This window comes from Callithrix jacchus, chromosome 3 (assembly GCF_049354715.1).
Source record: "Callithrix jacchus isolate 240 chromosome 3, calJac240_pri, whole genome shotgun sequence".
In the NCBI taxonomy this organism is placed as follows: Eukaryota; Metazoa; Chordata; class Mammalia; order Primates; family Cebidae; genus Callithrix; species Callithrix jacchus.
This window is the reverse complement of record NC_133504.1, coordinates 120,161,389-120,180,497: the sequence shown is the minus strand read 5'-3', so window position 1 is coordinate 120,180,497 and position 19,109 is coordinate 120,161,389. Positions and strand designations below refer to the sequence as shown.

The window sequence follows — 19,109 nt, the reverse complement described above, 5'->3', positions numbered from 1 at the left end:
CACCTCAAAGCATTGTCGTAAGATAAAATAAATATATATGTGAAGTGCCTAAAACAGTTTCAGGCATATAGTAAAATACCATAAAAGGGTTTATTATTATTATTTTCTTTAGTTTCCAAATCCTGCTTTGTTTGTTTGTTTTTTGAGAATGTTTTTTGAGAAAGGGTCTTACTTTGTCATCCAAGCTAGAGTGTAGTGGTTTGATCACAGCTCACTGACACCTCAATCTCCTAAGCTCAGGTGATCCTCCTATCAGCCTCCCAAATAGCTAGGACTACAACGTGCATTACCATGCTTGGCTAATTTTTGTATTTCTTGTAGAAATGAGGTTTTGCCCTGTTGCCCAGGCTCATCTCAAACTTTGGACTCCCAAAGTCCTAGGATTACAGTATGAGCCAACACACCTGGCCTCTTTTTTTTTGTGAGATGGAGTCTTGCTCTGTTGTCCAGACTGGAGTGCAGTGGTGTGATCTCGGCTCACTGCAACTTCCACCTCCCTGGTTCAAGCAATTCTCCTGCCTCAGCCTCCTGAGCAGCTGGAATTACAGGTGTGCACCACCATGCCTGGCTAATTTTTGTATTTTTAGTAGAGACGGGGTTTCACCATGTTGGTCAGGCTGGTCTCGAGCTTCTGACCTCATGATCTACCCGTCTCAGCCTCCCAAAGTGCTGGAATTACAGGTGTGAGGCACTGCACCTGGCCGTTATCTCATTTTTTTAAAGATTAAAAACCTAGCAAAAATTTATGTACAAAAATCCTCATTTTAGTATTATTAACAATAGTGGAGTTATTTACATATTTTGAATGCAAGTCTTTTATAAGATGTGTGGCTTACCAATGTTTTCCCCCAAGAGGTGGCTTGTTTTCTCATTCTGTTTATATAGAGCAATTTTTAAAAATTTAAATAAAGTCCAGTGTATCCATTTTTCTTTCATAGGTTTCATGACTTTGGTGTTATATCTTTTTTTTTTTTCTTTGAAGACAGGGTTTCACCATGTTGGTCAGGCTGGTTTTGAACTCCCAACCTCAGGTGATCCGCCTGCCTTGGCCTCCAAAGTGCTTGGATTACAGGCGTGAGCCACCACACCTGGCCGACTTTGGTGTTATATCTAAAATCTCATTGCCAAACCCAGGGTCACCTAGATTTTCTTCCATGCTTTCTTCTAGAAGTTTTACAGTTCTGTGTTTTACATTCAGGTCTACAATTCATTTTAAATTAACTTTCTGTAAGGTGTGAAGTGTGTGTCAGGGTTAATTTTTCTGCATACAGATATCTGGTCAATTGGCCTGGCACCATTTGTTGAAAACACTATTCTGCCATTTTTAATGTTAAATTCCATCCATCCTCTCATGAGAACACTCTTTTGTATGACTCAGTATTGTACTTCTCTTAATAGAGGAATGCTCTTTATTTAACTCAATTAGAATCAGTGGTTAGTTATATAAAATGACAACTACATAACTTAAACATTTCTTTTCACTTAAAATGTATAAAACTTGTTCGGGCCGGGCACAGTGGCTCATGCCTATAATCCCAGCACTCTGAGAGGCCAAGGCAGGTAAATCATGAGGTCAGGAGTTTGAGACCAACCTGGCCAATATGGTGAAACCCCATTTCTACTAAAAATACAAAAATTAGCCTGGCATGGTGGCATACACCTGTAGTGCCAGCTACTCAGGAGGCTGAGGCAGGGAGACTCTCTTGACCTGGGAGGTGGAGGTTACAGTTAGAGTGAGCCAAGATTGCACCACTGCACTACAGCTGGGGTGACAAAGCAAGACTCTGTCTCAAAAAATAAAAACAAAAACAAAACGACAACAACAAACTTGTTCATTTGCCTAACCGTTCTTTGAATGTGGATATGGGGGGTCTGGTGATTGGTGTTCTGAATTGCCTTTTTTTTTCTCTCTGTACAACACACCCATAATGCATTGCCTGTGGTATCCAGTGTTTTCAGCTAGAATTCAGACTTTTCAGGTTTAAAATGGGCTCTACCACATAATTATCTGGAGACTCTTACTTAACCTAAGCTTTAATTACCTCATCTGTAAAATGAGAATATTAATAGTATCTACCACATAAGATAATGAAATGAGTAGGCTAAGTACTTCAGATAGTCGTCTGGCATATAATAAGGGCAATATAAGTATTTGCATTAAAAGTGGAATAAGAACTGTGGGGCAATCTGAAGGAAGAATCTTTAGAGATATTTGTTCTTTTTTCCATATAATTTAGATTTATGTATATATTTTTAGAGACAGTCTCACACTGTTGCCCAGGCTGGAGTGCAGCTCACAATAACCTGCAATTCCTGGGCTCAAGCAATCCTCTCACCTCAGCTACCCAAGTAGTTAGGACTACAGATACTTGCCATCAGACTGGACCTTTATTTATGTATGTATTTATTTATTTGACGGGGTCTCTCACTCTGTCACCACAGCTGGAATGCAGTGGTATGATTATGGTTCACTGCAGCCTTCCCAGACTCAAGCAATCCTCTTGCCTCAGCCTCCAGAGTAGCTGGGGCCATGCCCAGCTAAATTTTTTTAATTGTTTTTTTGTAGAGATGGGGGTCTTACTATGTTACGTAGGCTGGTCTTGAATTCCTGGGCTCAAGTAATCCTCCTGCCTCCTCTTCCGAAATGCTGGGATTATAGGCATGAGCCACTGTATCCAGTCTAATTTTTAATTTTTTTGTTTGTTTGTTTTGAGACAGAGTCTCGCTCTGTCATCCAGTCTGGAGTGCAGTGTCACGATCTCAGCTCACTATAAACTTCACTATCTGGGTTCAAGTCATTCGCCTGTCTCAGTCTCCCAAGGACCTGGGATTACAGGCTGCCATGCTCAGCTAGTTTTTGTATTTTTAGTAGAGATGGGGTTTCACCATATTAGCCAGGGTGGTCTTGAATTCCTGACCTAAGGTGATCCACCTGCTTGGGACTCCCAAAGTCCTACAATTACAGGTTAGTGAGCCACTGTCCCTTTGCCTAATTTTTTTTTTTTTTTTTTAGAAACAGGATCTTACTACATTGTCCGGGTAGGTCTGACACTCCTGGCCTCAAAGGATCTTCACACTTTGGCCTTCCAAGGTGCTAGGATTACAGGTGTGAGCCGCCACACATAGCCCCTTTTTCCATACTTTTATAGTTGTCTTGTTACCCCAAAGTTGGCAGCAATGTTTTTTGGCACTTTGCCTTTATCAAATGTTTTCAAAGTATTCAAATTAGTTTTCACACTAAAAAAGGCACTCTTCACATTTAAAAAATACCTTTTCTGGCCAGGTGTGGTGGCTCACGGCTGTAATCCCCGCACTTTGGAAGGACAAGGTGGGCAGATCACCTGAGGTAGGGAGTTTGAGACCAGCCTGACCAACATGAAGAAACCTCATCTCTACTAAAAATACAAAATTAGTGTGGCGTGGTAGGGCATGCCTGTAACCCAGCTACTTGGGAAGCTGAGGCAGGAGAATTGATTGAATTTGGGAGGCGGAGGTTGAACCATTACACTCTAGCCTGGGCAAGAAGAACGAAACTCCATGTCAAAAAAAAAATCTTTTTCTTTCTTGTATACATATTTCATTGGGAAGCAGAAACAGATTTTCAGAATGATGAACTTTTTCATTATTATTTTACTTATTTATTTTGAGACAGGGTCTCACTCTGGTTGCCTGGGTTAGAGTGCAGTGGCGTGATCTTGGCTGTCTGCAGCTTTAACTTCCCAGGCACAGGTGATTCTCCCACCTCAGCCTCCCCAGTAGCTGGGACTGCAGGTGCACACCACCATACCCAAAGAATTTTTTGTATTTTAGTAGAGTCAGAGTCTCATCATGTTGCCCAGGCTGGTCTTCACTAGGCTGGGTTCAAGTGATCTGCCTGCCTCAGCCTCCTAGAGTGCTGGGATTTAGGCGTGAGCCACCACATCCAGCGGAACTCTTAAGTATAAAATTCTCCTAGTGGGAGAAATGGTAGGCAGACTGGAGAACAGATTACTAGATGAGTTTTGATGGTACTGTGGATCAATGTGTTTATTGACATGAAATTGTCCCCACAGGGTTGACAAGAATTGCATGTCTGGTTCTGGACAGAAATATAGATATATTTAAGCATTAATCTGGCTGCACATTAACCCACTTCCTTGTTACTCCAAGTCACTAGATACTGATCATTTGCATCCGCATTGTTCCTATAGATAGGATCTCTGGCATTAGAATCACATGGCTTTTGCTTAAGGATTGCTTAAGATGTTTTTCAGATCCTGATTTCCAGAGAAACAGCTGACCCTCACAGACAAATGGAATCAGCATGAGAATACACCTTCTTCATTTCCTTGTCCTATGACTTCTCCCTGCACTCTTTAACCAATCAGTAATCTCCATACTTTGGCCCACTTCAAAACCCTGAAAATTCCTAGCCCCAGACTTTTCAGTGAGATGGCTTTCAAGTTACCTCCTGTCTCTTTGTTTGGTGGACTATACTTAAACCACTTTATCTGATACAACCCAGTGTCCCAGCATATTGACTTGCCTGGAGCATTGGCAACAGACCTATTAAGGTTACAAAGGTGCTGGAAAGGGTCAGTGAATTTGGTTAGTTTGTTACTAGAAAGGGATCCCGATCCAGACCCCAAGAGAGGGTCCTTGGACCTCACGTGAGAAAGAATACAGCGTGAGTCCATAGAGTAGAGTGAAAGCACGTTTATTAGAGAAGTAAAGAAATAAAAGAATGGCTACTCCATAAAGCAGTGACATGGACTGCTCAATTGAGTTCACTTACAGTTACTTCTTGATTTTTTTTAACTGCATTTTAGGTTTTGGGGTACATGTGAAGAACATGCAAGATTGTTGCATAGGTACAGTGTGATTTGCTGCCTTCTTCCCCATTACCTATATCTGGCATTTCTCCCCATGCTGTATCTCCCCAACTCTCCACCCCCTGCTGTCCCTCCCCTACTTCCCCCCTACAGAAACCAGTGTGTGATGCTCCCCTCCCTGTGTCCATGTGTTCTCATTGTTCCACACCCACCTATGAGTGAGAACATGCGGTGTTTGATTTTCTGTTCTTGTATCAGTTTGCTGAGAATGATGGTTTCCAGGTTCATCCATGTCCCTATAAAGGACACGAATTCATAATTTTTGATGGCTGCATAGTATTCCATAATGTATGTATGCCTCATTTTCCCTGTTCAGTCTATCATCGATGGGCATTTGGGTTGGTTCCAGGTCTTTGTGATTGTAAACTGTGCTGCAATGAACGTTCGTGTGCATGTGTCCTTATAGTAGAACAATTTATAATCCTTTGGATATATACCCAGTAATGGGATTGCTGGGTCAAATGGAATTTCTTTTTTTTTTTTTTGAGACAGAGTTTCGCTCTTTTTACCCAGGCTGGAGTACAATGGCGCAATCTCGGCTCACCACAACCTCCGCCCGCTGGGTTCAGGCAATTCTCCTGCCTCAGCCTCCTGAGTAGGTGGGATTACAGGCACGTGCCACTGTGCCCAGCTAATCTTTTGTATTTTTAGTAGAGATGGGGTTTCACCATGTTGACCAGGATGGTCTCGATCTCTTGATCTCGTGATCCACCTGCCTTGGCCTCCCAAAGTGCTGGGATTACAGGCGTGAGCCATTGCGCCCAGCCCGATGGAATTTCTATTTCTAGGTCCTTGAGGAATCGCCACACTGTCTTCCCAGGCATCGCCGACAGGATGCAGAAGGAGATCACTGCCCTGGTGCCCAGCACCATGAAGATCAAGATCATTGCACCCCCAGAGCGTAAGTACTCTGTGTGGATCGGTGGCTCCATCCTGGCCTCACCGTCCACCTTCTAGCAGATGTGGATTAGCAAGCAGGAGTACAATGAGTCTGGCCCCTCCATCGTCCACCACAAATGCTTCTAAATGGAATGCTAGTAGATGCGTAGCATTTGCTGCATGGGTTAATTCAGAAGTATAAACTTGCCCCTGGCAAATGCATACACCTCATGCTAGCCTCATGAAACTGGAATAAGCCTTCGAAAAGAAATTGTCCTTGAAGTTTGTATCAACAATGGTTGAACTAATTTACACTCCCTTTAACAGTGTAAAAGTGTTCCTATTTCTCCACATCCTCTCTAGCATCTGTTGTCTCCAGATTTTTTAATGATCGCCATTCTAACTGGCATGAGATGGTATCTCAATGTAGTTTTGATTTGCATTTCTCTAATGACCAGTGATGATGAGCATTTTTTCATATGTTTGTTGGCCTCATATGTCTTCTTTTGTAAAGTGTCTGTGCATATCCTTTACCCACTTTTGAACGGGTTTGTTCTTGATTATAGGGGGAAAAATGGGTGAATTATTCATGAGCTTTCCAGGAAAGGGGTGGATATTTCCCGGAACTGAGGATTCTTTCCCTTTATGGACTACATAGTGTAACTTCCAGATGTTGCCATGCCGTTTGTAAACTGTCATGGCACTGGTGGCAATGTCTTTTAGCATGCTAATACATTATAATTTGCATATAATTAGGAGTGAGCACTACCAGAGGTCCCTTTCATTGCCATCTTGGTTTTGGTGGGTTTTGTCTGGCTTCTTTACAGCATCCTGTTTTGTTTTGTTTGAAACCAGGTCTCACTGTCACCCAGGCTAAAGTGCAATGGCACAATCTTGGCTCACTGCAGCCTCGACCTCCTGTGTTCAAGCAATCCTTTTGCCTCAGCACCCCAAGAAGCTGGGACTACAGACACACACCAGCACATCTGATTACTTTTTTTTTTTTTAAACATTGAGGTGGGGTTTTGCCATGTTGGCCAGGCTGGTCTCATCTCCTGAGCTCAAGTGATCCAGCCACCTCAGCCTCTCAAAGTGCTGGGATTACAGGTATGAACCATCACACTTGGCAGCCACATCCTATTTTATCAGCAAAGTTTTATGGCCTATATCTTGTATGGACCTCCTATCTCAGCCTGTGAGGAAGAATGCCTAACCAACTAGGAATACAGCCTAGTAGGTCTCAGCCTTATTTTACCCATCCCCTATTAAAGATGGGCTTGTGGCTGGGCGCAGTGGCTTATGCGGATAATCCTGGCACTTTGGGAGGCTGAGGCGGGAGGATCACTTGAGGTCAGGAATTCAAGACCAGCCTGGCCAACATAGTGAAACCCCATCTCTAATAAAATTCAAAAGTTAGCCGGGCGTGGTAGCACACGCCTGTAATCCCAGCTACTCTGGAGGCTGAGGCAGGAGAATCACTCAAACCCCAGGGGCAGAGAGGTTGCAGTGAGCCGAGATGGCACTACTGCACTCCATGCTGGGGAACAGAGCGAGACTCCATCCCAGATAGATAGATAGATGGCATTGGGGTTGCTCTGGTTCAAATGCCTGTTTACAAATTGATTACACTGAAGTTGATTAATAGGGTGTATACTACAATTACAATAAAACCATGTTTTCTTTATCATTTTAGAGTCAGTAGTGACTATAATATGGCTAAGTTTGAATGAACACTGTCTTTTTTTTTTTTTTTTTTGAGACAGTTTTGCTCTTGTTACCCAGGCTGGAGTGCAATGGCGCGATCTCGGCTCACCGCAACCTCTGCCTCCTGGGTTCAGGCAATTCTCCTGCCTCAGCCTCCTGAGTAGCTGGGATTACAGGCACACGCCACCATGCCCAGCTAATTTTTTGTATTTTTAGTAGAGACGGGGTTTCACCATGTTGACCAGGATGGTCTCGATCTGTTGACCTCGTGATCCACCCACCTCGGCCTCCCAAAGTGCTGGGATTACAGGCTTGAGCCACCGCGCCCGGCCCCCCGTTTTTTTTTTTTTTTTGAGACGAAGTCTCACTCTGTTATCCAGGCCGAAGTGCAATGGCACACTGTTGGCTCACTGCAACATCCGTCTCCCGGATTCCAGCAATTCATCTGCCTCAGCTTCCCGAGTAACTGGGACTTCAGGCACCCACCACCATGCCAGGCTAATTTTTGTATTTTTAGTAGAAACAGGGTTTCACCATATTGGTCAGGCTGGTCTTGAACTCATGACCTCGGGATCTGGCTGCCTCAGCCTCCCAAAGTGCTGAGATTACAGGTTGAGCCACTGAGCCCAGCCCCCAGCCGAATGAGCACTGAGCACTGTCTTAAAAGTTTCAACATTTTCTAAATAAAGGTTGTTTAGGCAATGGAGATTCCATTTGGAAAATCACAATTTCAGTACAATATCAATTTAATAAATTAAATAAAGTGTTCCATTATATTTCCAAATGTAGGAGATCAAGTTTAAATAACGGGTTGAAATGGTAGTAACAGACTTCAAACAAGAATTCTAGACTAGGGACAAGAAATGTCTGAACTAGGACTGTATCACATTCTGTAGCATATAAAACTAAAACTGGAAGAAATCCTACAAGGTTCAAATGGAAAAAGCTTTTACTAATTCATTCAACTAAAAAATCATGAATTAAATAGGCTCAGACTAATTTACTGAAAACTAGTTTACCTAACCCAGTTTGACCAAGGGTTTCTAATGTACTCAAATGAATGTAAGTAAAATAGAAAAAGACACCATCTGAATATAAAACATATCGCCACTGACAAAAAGAAGCAAATCATATAAATAATTATTAAACATACAAGGTGGCAGGGCATGGTGGCTCATGCCTGTAATCCCAGCACTTTGGGAGGCCGAGGTGGGCAGATCACGAGGTCAGTAGATCAAGACCATCCTGGCCAACATGGTGAAACCCTGTCTCTACTAAAAATACAAAAAATTAGCTGGCATGGTCACCTGCGTCTGTAGTCCCAGCTACTCAGGAGGCTGAAGAAAGGGAATCACTTGAACCGGGAGGCGGAGGTTGCAATGAGCCAATATTGCACTACTGCACTCTGTCCTGGCTACAGAGCAAAACTCCATCTCAAAAAAAAAAAAAAAAAAAAAAAAAAGGTTCAGATGGAAAAAAAACCTACATGAATTGCTTAAAATATGAAAGACAAATTGATCTTTACCTAAGAATTTAGTCAAACCCTTACAAGTGGTAATTTCAAAGCTTTGGCCTGGTGTTTTTGGCTAATAGAACAACCAATAAGAGGGTTATTCTTTAATAGTAGACCTATTTCTTATTAAACATAATTTAAAAAGGAGTGGGGTGATGCAAACTCAAGTGTCTGCAGAGTTTGGGCAGATATTGTGAATGAGTAAAATACCTACAGAGGCAATGCAGTGTGATGAGGACTGTGGTACATGGGAAGTCGATCCCCCTTCTAAAAATTACAGTAATCCCAGCACTTTGGGAGCCCGAGGCACACAGATCACCTGAGGTCGGGAGTTCGAGACCAGCCGACAAATGTTTCTACTAAAAATACAAGAATTAGCTGGGCATGGTGGTATGCACCTATAGTCTCAGCTACTTGGGAGGCTGAGACAGGAGAATGGCTTGAACCTAGGAGGCAGAGGTTGCAGTGAGCCAAGATCACACCGTTGCACTCTAGCCTGGGCAACAAGAGCAAAACTTCGTCTCAAAAAAAAAAAAAATTGCAATGTCTGTTCAGCTGCAATGGATCATAGCTATGTAGAAATGTGGCTTAATCTGATTATTTTCAAAATAAGACAGAAATATAGATCTTGAGATTAATCATCAGCTCCATTAAAAATATTTGTAGGCCAATACTGTATTAACAAAGTATTGTTAAGCAGCTGTCTCTGAGAATTCATATTTTTCCTTAGGAGACGTGTGTGTGTGTGTGTATGTGTGTGTGTGTGTGTGTGTGCATACAATCTAATAGTTATCAACTAGATAACTGAAACAACAAAGAGGCATTTTTTGCAACTCATATTAGAGGGAAAAATTAAAGAGTATTAGACTGTAGTGTCTGTGTCCTCTGGGATTGTTCTATGAGTCTTGGAGAATGCTAATGAACAAAAAGAATTGTCTTGTTGGGAGTTCCCAAGGCATTCGTCTTGACTGAACAACTCTAGATATTGAATATGTACAATGTTGGGAGGGGTGTAAATCATAAGTTAAGGCCATCCTTTCCATGCAGGGGAAGAGGTTTTGGCAAAGACTGGTAGTGTTGCATACTGTAAGTAAGATGAAGTTAGTATTCTTATTGTAAGACACACACTTTGGCATAGAGTTAAGAACTAAAATTAATCATAAGAGGATATGTTGAGAATAGTTTGACTTCTTGCCTACATTTCTTATGGACTGTGGAAATTGTTATTATTAGCATAGTGTTAACCTTTTTTTTTTTTGGCCAACATAAGTAATTCTCATTGTTTATCCACCCTTTCAGTTAAAATCTGATTTAGCAATATATTGACTCAGTGTCTGTAATAGCCAGAGACACAGCAGGAAACATGTGGTAGACTCCAAAAATTTAACTGAAGAGAGTTTAAAAGGGGAACTATTATCAGAGGTATGGGCAGGGTTAAGGGCTCTGATAAGGAATCTAAATAAATGTGGACAGGCAAGTTTGGGAGCTACAACTGCACCTAGGATACAAGGAACAAAGGGAGACACAGTGTTACTGGAACCAGGTGAGAGCTGGAGCTGTGAAAGAGGAGCTGCCTGACAAAAGGAGCGGCCATTAAAGAATGTAGCCACCTCTGGGTCTATAGCCAGGCCGGAGGGAGCATGGCAATAGCCTGGCTTCTCTTTTTCTTCCTGCACTCTGTCTCTTGCTGGTGCTTCCTAGGCCAAAACCCAATGAGAAGCCAGATGGCAAGGGAGCCCTGGTGGTAGTTTAAAAGGGTCAGTCTCTATGGGTACCCAGCAGGGTGGACAAGGGTGAAGAGTGGATATGGCTGGTGGCAAATGGAGTATAACCAGTACAGTGTCTTTTAAAATAAGAAATTACCAGTAATTAACCAAATTATAGCAAGAAGGAAAAAAATCTGTTAGGAAAAATGAGTAAAGATAATGAAGCAGGTATAAAAGCAATATATTGCTATTAGATAGCAATATAAGCACAGAATAGTCATATATATATAGTTACCTTCTAATCTATTAACTTATTTGAAAGAGGCAGCATTAATGACAAAGGAGATTTATTCAGTGAATGTGGTTTACTTGGATTTTGCAATGAATTCTTATAATACTATCTTGCAGTCTATGAAAGATATTTAATTCTCATAGAATAAGAAATAAGGCAAATGGTCATGGGTAACTTGGTAAGATTTAGTAAATGAGAGAATAATTTCATATTAATGTAATTAATAGGTAAGATATAGGGTACGATAGACAGTGTATCTTCTTCTTTTTTTTTTTTTTTTGAGACAGTGGTTTCACTCTGTCACCTACGCTGGGTCTCACTGCAGCCTTGACTTCCCGGGTTCAAGTGACCCTTCCATCTCACCCTCTTAAGTAACTGGGACCACAGGCATTGCCACCATGCCCAACTAATAATTTTTTTTTTTTTTTTTTTTGTAGAAGCAGGGTCTAACGATGTTTCCCAGGCTGGTCTTGAACTCCTGGGCTCAAGCAATCTCCTGCCTCAGCCTCTCAAAGTGTTGGGATTACAGATGTGAGCCACTGTTTTTTCTTTTTTGAGATGAAGTCTTGCTATTATGCCCAGAGCAGTGGCCATTTATAGGTGTGATCATAGCACACTGCAGCCTCAAAGTCCTGGCCTCAAGTGATTCTCCTGCCTTAGCCTTCTGAGTAGCTGGGAATACAGGCACAAACCAACATACCCAGAATTGTGTGTTATATTTTAATTTGTAACCTGGAATTCGATAGTTTTATAAAAAGGTGCATGAGAAAAACCTGTTAATCCTAGGCAAAGCAAATTTAGGAAAACTAAACATTGAATAAGACCTATCAAACTTCCTAATTGGGCAACATCATTATAAAAAGAAATCATACTTGCTTGTATTACTCTCAGACAGCTCTCCCCATGAAGCCAGTGTTTCGCCAACCAAGTGTGAACTATGGTCCCTGTATTTCTTTGCCTTTGGGACCCTATCAATAATGATTGGTTCTATACCTCCCTCACAAAGGCACTCTAGTTCTTGATGGATGCACCAAGGGAATATCTCATTGAGTGTTCCCAAACACATTTGCTACTGCATGGCATCTGCCCTTTTTGTCCTCTTCTGCTTTTTATTGCCTTCTGTCTGCAGGACAGTTGCCAAGTCATTGAAGCTGCTGTTGTCCAAAGTGTGTCTCAGGCTGCAGCATGTTATATTCAAGAATTTGTCTCCCTATTACCACCTGGTTCCCATAAACAAGAAGTCTCATGCTCACAGTTTCAGTGAAATGGCTCTTTTACATAGTTTTCTGTTGCCTCCCCTGCCCAGGTTCTAATACTCATCTTTAGAAGATACTGGGTAGAGGCAGGGCTCTGAGCAATACGTGCAGAATTGCTTCCCTTTCATACTGGTCCTGTGCCCTTCAAACACTCTTACTGTCCTTAGGATGAACCACTCCTCAGAGCCATGCAAAGACCCCCTGAAGAAGTCAGGACATTCTCTGTATGTCCAACTTGTATGTGAATCTCAGGGTGTACACTGCTTGCATTCGGTTAAGCCCTCCTGTTATACGGTTGCTACTTACTGAATCCTTTCAGTGTGCAATATACATGGTGAGTTGTGGTAATGCTGCAAAGCTCCCCACCCTCACCATAAACCACGGAAGGCATCTGGCAAGAACTTTGAGAACTTGGGTATCTTACTCTTCCTAGCCTTCTGTGGCTTTCCTTCTGGGTGGGTTAAGAAGAGCGATGCATTCTTGTGTTTTTGTGAAGAATTACATGTCATATGCCATTTATGATGGTACAAACTAAGAAAAGATAAGAAGCTACCAGCATGTATTTTAGAGCATATATTATTAGAGTTTAAAGACATTTTATTTAGTAACTCTTTTACTCATGTACCTATGCCCAGTTGTTATTTTTTTCTTTGACCTTTGGATAAATCTATTTTTTTCTATAAATACAATCTATTTTTCCTAATGGCCCAGGATGCTAATTACTTTTCTTCTCTCCTTGGACCCCTGTGTAGTTCTTTGATATGTTTTTTGCTTAGGCATAGGGCACTTTCATTTCTCCCAGAGAATCCAGAAAAGCAGCTTTTATTTTTCTATTAAATGTTAACCCTTAACAATTGTTCATCGTTGTTTAGAATAAATTGTCAAGATCTCACTGAAGCTGAGGAACAACAATGGAGACTCATGTGCCACAAAAATACTGTCATACCTATTTTCAGATGGAGAAACTGAGGCGCATAACTTTCTGGGGTTGACCATGCCAAGAAAGCCTGACCAGAACCTCTAGTCTCCTGATTATTAAAGGCCCCTCAGCTCTGAGTCTCTATTCTCTCCATTCCCTTCCCATCCTACCTTACCTTATTTCCTCCAAGACCACTACTACCTTACTACTTAAAAACTACAAGAAGAAGAAAAGTGCTAACCTGGAAGCAACAACAGAAACATCAGTAGATGGAATAAAATAGTTTAGGCAAGATGCAATGCTACCATGCACAGGTGAATATTGGAGTATTTGAACTCAATATTGTCCAGATAAAAATGACTAAGAAATAATTCCCAAGTTTCTCTGAAGACTCTGGGCTCAATTCCTGAAGCAGTAAACAAGAGATACTGAGCTAGAGAATTCCTTCTTTCTGTGGAGTTTTACCCTCTGCTCCTCTGGTCACCCTCCTGATGAATCTCTGTGATATCAGGCAGGAATGGCCTGCTAGGGGGCCCAACGAGCTCCCAGGGCCTTTCTGTTGCTTCCTTTACCCCTGTATTTTGCTTGGCTCTCTATGCTGGCTCAGCTCCAGAGTTCACAAGGACAGGGGCCTTGTTGGCCTGGCCCTGTTTTGAATTCCCAGCTCCTGAATATCTGCTGAATGAATGAATGAACGAGTCAAGGAGAGACCCTTTGACTCTTTACTATGGTCAATAACAAGTTCACACAGGTGCTCCTGCTTAGGAAGCCACTCTTCAAACATTTGCATGCCTATGGCCTAAGCTGACACCATTTTGGAGGCATCTGGAAGCCCTTTGCTGAGAGCAGCGTGCAAACATTCAGTGTCCTCTTAATCCCTGCTTTGGCACACACAGTGCCTGACTCGTAGGGAACTGCTCCATTTTGTCTGACATATAAAAAGATGCCAGGTACTCTTGTGAGGAAAATGAAACAAGCACAGAAGAGGAACCTGTTTTTAAAGCTCTTTAACTTTCCCCAGGGCGCCGGTGTCTATGTCTATACAATATCCAAAGCCCCAGCGGAAACATGCAAATCACCCTCATCGTGTCAAATAAGTGGTCTGAAGGTTTTTGTTTTTGCAGACTTAGAGGTCACAGAGACTTTGACAAGGAACGATGTCCGAAGAGTTGCAAACACAAACCACATTTTAAAAAAGAGAAAAGGAACCCCTGCAAGTTTCTGTAAAAAGTGTCCGTGTTTTGCAAGAGTAACCAAAAGTTGTGGTATGTTAGCACCACCAATAGAAAAGTGAGTGATTCTCACATACACATGCATGAATAGCTCTAAAAATATCAAGGGAAAGATGAATAAGGAAATAAATAAAATGTATGAAAAACAAATATACAAAATACTACAATATATGAAAAACCATTCAACTCCATTATAAATCAGATAAACTATTTTGATCTTCAAACTGGCAAACATTTTAAAAAATAATACTCAGTGCTGGCAAATATGCAGTGAAATGGCCAATTGCACAGCCGACTGCACACACTGCTAACAGAGTACACACTTGCACAACTTTCTGGAAAGCAGTTTGGATATGTGCATCCAAAATCTCAAAAATGGGCACAGTACCTTTGACTCAGTAGGTTTCTTCTAATAATTTATCCAAAAATATTCATTCATTTATTCAATAAATAATTATTGATTGCCTGCTATATGCCATTTGCTGGGCTAGATACTAAATATTCATGGAGGAATTTAAAAAACATATTTCCTGCCCCTGTGAACTACCATTTGATCTAACAATCCAACTCCTGGGTATCTACCCAGAGGAAAATAAGTCATTACATGAAAAAGATACTTGCGCACATATGTTTATGGCAGCACAATTCACAATTGCAAAAATATGGAACCAGATCAAATGGCCATCAATCAACAGGTGGATAAAGAAAATGTGGCATATATATACACCATGGAATACTAACTACTCAGTCATAAAAAGGAATGAAATAATGGCATTTGCTGCAACCTGGATGGAATTGGAGACCATTATTTTAAGTGAAGTAATTCAGGAATGGAAAGCCAAACATTGTATGTTCTCACTCACAAGTGGGAGCTAAGCTATGAGGACACAAAGGCATAAGAATGATACAATGGACTCTGGGGATTCAGGGGAAAGAGTAGGAGGTGGTTTGGGGGATAAAAGACTACGCATTTGGTACAGTGTACACTGCTCAGGTGATAAGTACACCAAAATCTCAGAAATCACCACTAAAGAACTTATTCATGTAACCCAACATCACCTATTCCCCAAAAACCTATTGAAATAAAGTTAATTATAACATTCAAAATTATATGAGGAAACATACGATAAACAAATAAAGCAATAAATAAATAATTTTAAAAAGAGAAACCTAGAGATAGAGGAAAAGCTTACTAATCTCAGAGGCTGGAACTTGGTGAGGAACTCAGGCTCAGTTTGACCTAATCTAAAAGACAGGATTTGAAAAAAGTGTAAAAACAAAATGTCAAGTTCACTTCTAAGTGAACAAAACAATAAAGCCACACAGTACAAAAGAGAGGAAGAATGTCATATCCTTTCAATTGCTTACTGCCTCCTCGTGAGTTACGCACACTCTATAAAAATACGTTGTCCTCTTGAGAATTGCTTTGTCAGTATTGTTTCTTTTCTCAGGTCTGCAAAGTTTTAAAAATATGTCTATCCATATTTTAGATAAATATTTCAAACAAGTTTTACCTTCTCATGCATTAGAAATAAAAAAATAACTGTAGTGTTTTGTTGGTACTTGTGATATATATGTGTGGCTTTGCAGATCAAAAAATTACTTACATGTTACTTACTTTCTCCTGTATACTCTAATGTTATCTGGCCATTCTCTAATTTAAAACATCAGCACCAAATTACTGACTCATGGCTGTATATACGTGGAAATACCAGAGTTTCTAGGTAGCAGTGAAACAGAAGGAGGGCGCCGTGGTCAGATGCATTGGCTCTGGTGTCAGAATCTAACACTAGCTTGTGAACTCTGGCAGGCATCCTGGGTTCAGATCCCAACCAACTACTTACCGACTGGGTAACTTACTTAACTTCTCCGTGACTGCTGTTTCATCTGTAAATTGTGAATAATTATAGTGCCTATCTTATAGAGTTGGTGTGAAGATTTAAAGAGTTAAAATAATGAAGCCCTGGCACACAGTAAGTGTTCAATAAGCATTAACTATTCTTATTCTAAAATTGTGCTGTCCAATCTGGTAGCCATATGTGGCTATTGAACTTTTGAAATGTTAGTCCCAACTTTGATGTGCTCCAAGTGTAAAATACACATCAAATTTAAATACTTAATAAAAAAAGAATGTAAAATATTTAATAAATATTTTATATCAATTATATGTTAAACTTGTAGATATATTGAGTTAAATAAATTACTATAGTTAATTTTACTTGTTTCCATTTTAATATAGCTACTAGAAAATTAAAAAGTACATGTGGGGCTTGCATTACATTTATATTGGACAGTGCTGTTTAGAATATAGTAATCTTAAAGCAAAAAGTTCATCCAAAAGAACCTTAGCTTTTGGTTTATTTCAAAATGTGGGATATTCATGGTACACTTTTTGTCATAAAATATTGAAGACAAACAAGGGAATTAAAAAGTAAGTGAAGCCATTAGAACTGCCAAAGAAGTTAATGCAATTTTAGGTTGCATTAATTTTTCTAGAACCCAATGTTTTTTTTTGCCTCTGGAGTGTTTTGTTCAACTGTGGAATTACATTTTAAGAGAGACACAGTCATCCAGAGTATATCCTTTGTAACTCTCCTAGTAAGGTGAGAGGTTCTCATCACCACACCATGAAAGGGAGGGACTGTGAGTGATTAAAAATAGGGACATATTTAGCCAAGTGAGGAGAAGACTTAAAGGGAGGCACAATAGCTATTCTCAAGCACCAGAAATGTTGCCATGTGGAATTGACCTGAATGGTTCAATTAGGTCCAGGTTACAGGGACTATTTGGGCTTTCAATACAAACAACAACTTTTTAACAATTAGAGTTGCCTCCAAATGGAATGAACTACCTTATAGAATATTCAAGACTGGCTGGGCTCAGTGGCTCACTCCTATAATCCTAGCACTTTGGGAGGCCGAGGCAGGCAGATTACGAGGTTAGGAGATGGAGATCATCCTGCCTAACCCGGTGAAACCTCATCTCTACTAAAAATACATAAAATTAGTAGGGTGTGGTGGCATGTGCCTGTAGTCCCAGCTACTTGGGAGGCTGAGGCAGGAGACTCTCTTGAACCCAGGAGATGGAGGTTGTGGTGAGCTGAGATCGTGCCATTTCAAAAAGAGGGAAACAATGTCTAAAAAAAAAAGTCTGTATCATCAGAAATTTAAATAGATAATTATAGGGAGATAGGTAGATGGAAGACTTCCAAAAGCTTTTCAAACTCTTTTGAGATTCCAATTCCATGATTAAGGCTTTGCTACAAATTCTGGAATAGGCCTGCCAATACAGCATTAAAATTGGAATAACTAGAGTCCCACAGTTTTAATTAGTTTTTTTTTTTTTTTTAAGAAAAAGAAGATACAGGAATTCACTGGTGCTAGCTCAAGAAAGCAGGGACGTTGTAGGGATACATGTCGTAGGTAGGGATGTCACAAGAATGCAGGGAGAGGGACAGTGATATGGCAGGCTTGTTGGAAACTGTAACAGAAACTGAGGCAGCATTTGTTATCTTCCTCTCATAGGCTGCTCTTTCTTTCTCGTGATATCTCTGCTTTTCTCGGCATCCTTATTACATTACATTATTGCAACTCACTGGCCTCCTGTAATTTCAGTCACTCATCATTTCTGTTCCCTGATAGTTTCACCTTGCCTGTCAAGGGTGTTCTAGCATGAAATCTATTCTATGACCCTGCCTGTAACTTTACTCACTCATCATTTCTGTTCCCTGATAGTTTCAGCTTGCCTGTCAAGGCTGTTCTAGCATGGAATCTATTCTGTGATCCTGGAGCTTGAACTCTCCCACCTGAGTATTTCAGTCTTTCATTTTCCCAACTTTGGTTTTGTGAGAGAAACAATTGATCTAGTTGTTCTTTTCAAGCCAGGTCACTGGCCATGTATGGGTGGACTTTCCTTAGGTCAAATGGCTTCCACTGATGTAAATATCTTGAGCTGGGGAATTTTATTTATATGAGAGGGGGACGTTTCTACCAGAAACAGATGTGGGTGGGGCAGGAAGCTATTGGTATTTTTAGTATCTCCACTGAAAGATGCTGAAAGATGGAGGCCATGGAGTTTACTCCCAGAAATTTGTGAATCTACTTAAACTTATTCTATTCCCTGTATTAGAAGGAGCCTATTGAAAGGGTCCTGATTTGGGATTACTGATAGGGATGTGAGTTTTGCTCTCAAATATCTCTAGGACATTGCTATTAAAAGGGTAGTCCATGAACCAGCAGCATCAACATCACTGTTGGGAGCCTGTTAAAAATCAGAATCGCAAGCCCCATTTCCGGCCTGCCAAATCAGAATCTACATTTTAATAAGATTTCCAGGTGACCTGAATTCACATTAAAGTTTAAGAAATATGGCTCTAAGATGAACTGGTTTGGTTTAGGCCTCCTAAAAGTTACTGAAGACTTGTATTAGTAGTATGTTGTAGCTATGCAAGAACCAATTGATAAATTGTCAGAAATTTTGAGTTGGTTGATTTTATGTTTGGTGGCTTGAAGTCGCCTACTATGGGAATATTTGCACCATAGAAATTGACAAATGGTACAAATTCATTTCTTTTATACGGGAGAACCAGTTGTTAAACTTTTACCAGCATTCCACTGGACAGTTCTAAATCTCCTAAATCAATCTGGAATTAAGCAAATCTGTTAGAGGCTTTTGGACATAGTAACTGCCATGTGTTGGGGACAAGACAAAATGAGTTCCAGTCTGCCATTGGCTGAA

The 19,109-nt window shown here is 40.7% G+C and overlaps 1 protein-coding gene across 1 annotated transcript in view; it reads left to right on the top strand.

The window, feature by feature from the left end:
* The window catches only part of MRPL1 (mitochondrial ribosomal protein L1), a 177,586-nt gene that overhangs the window by 35,249 nt on the left and 123,228 nt on the right, over positions 1-19,109 (top strand). Inside the window, exon 3 of the mRNA XM_078367007.1 lies at positions 5,660-5,772. Within this exon, the coding sequence (XP_078223133.1) occupies positions 5,706-5,772 (67 nt within the window). The 5' untranslated portion in view covers positions 5,660-5,705. The remainder of the gene's footprint in view (positions 1-5,659; positions 5,773-19,109) is intronic.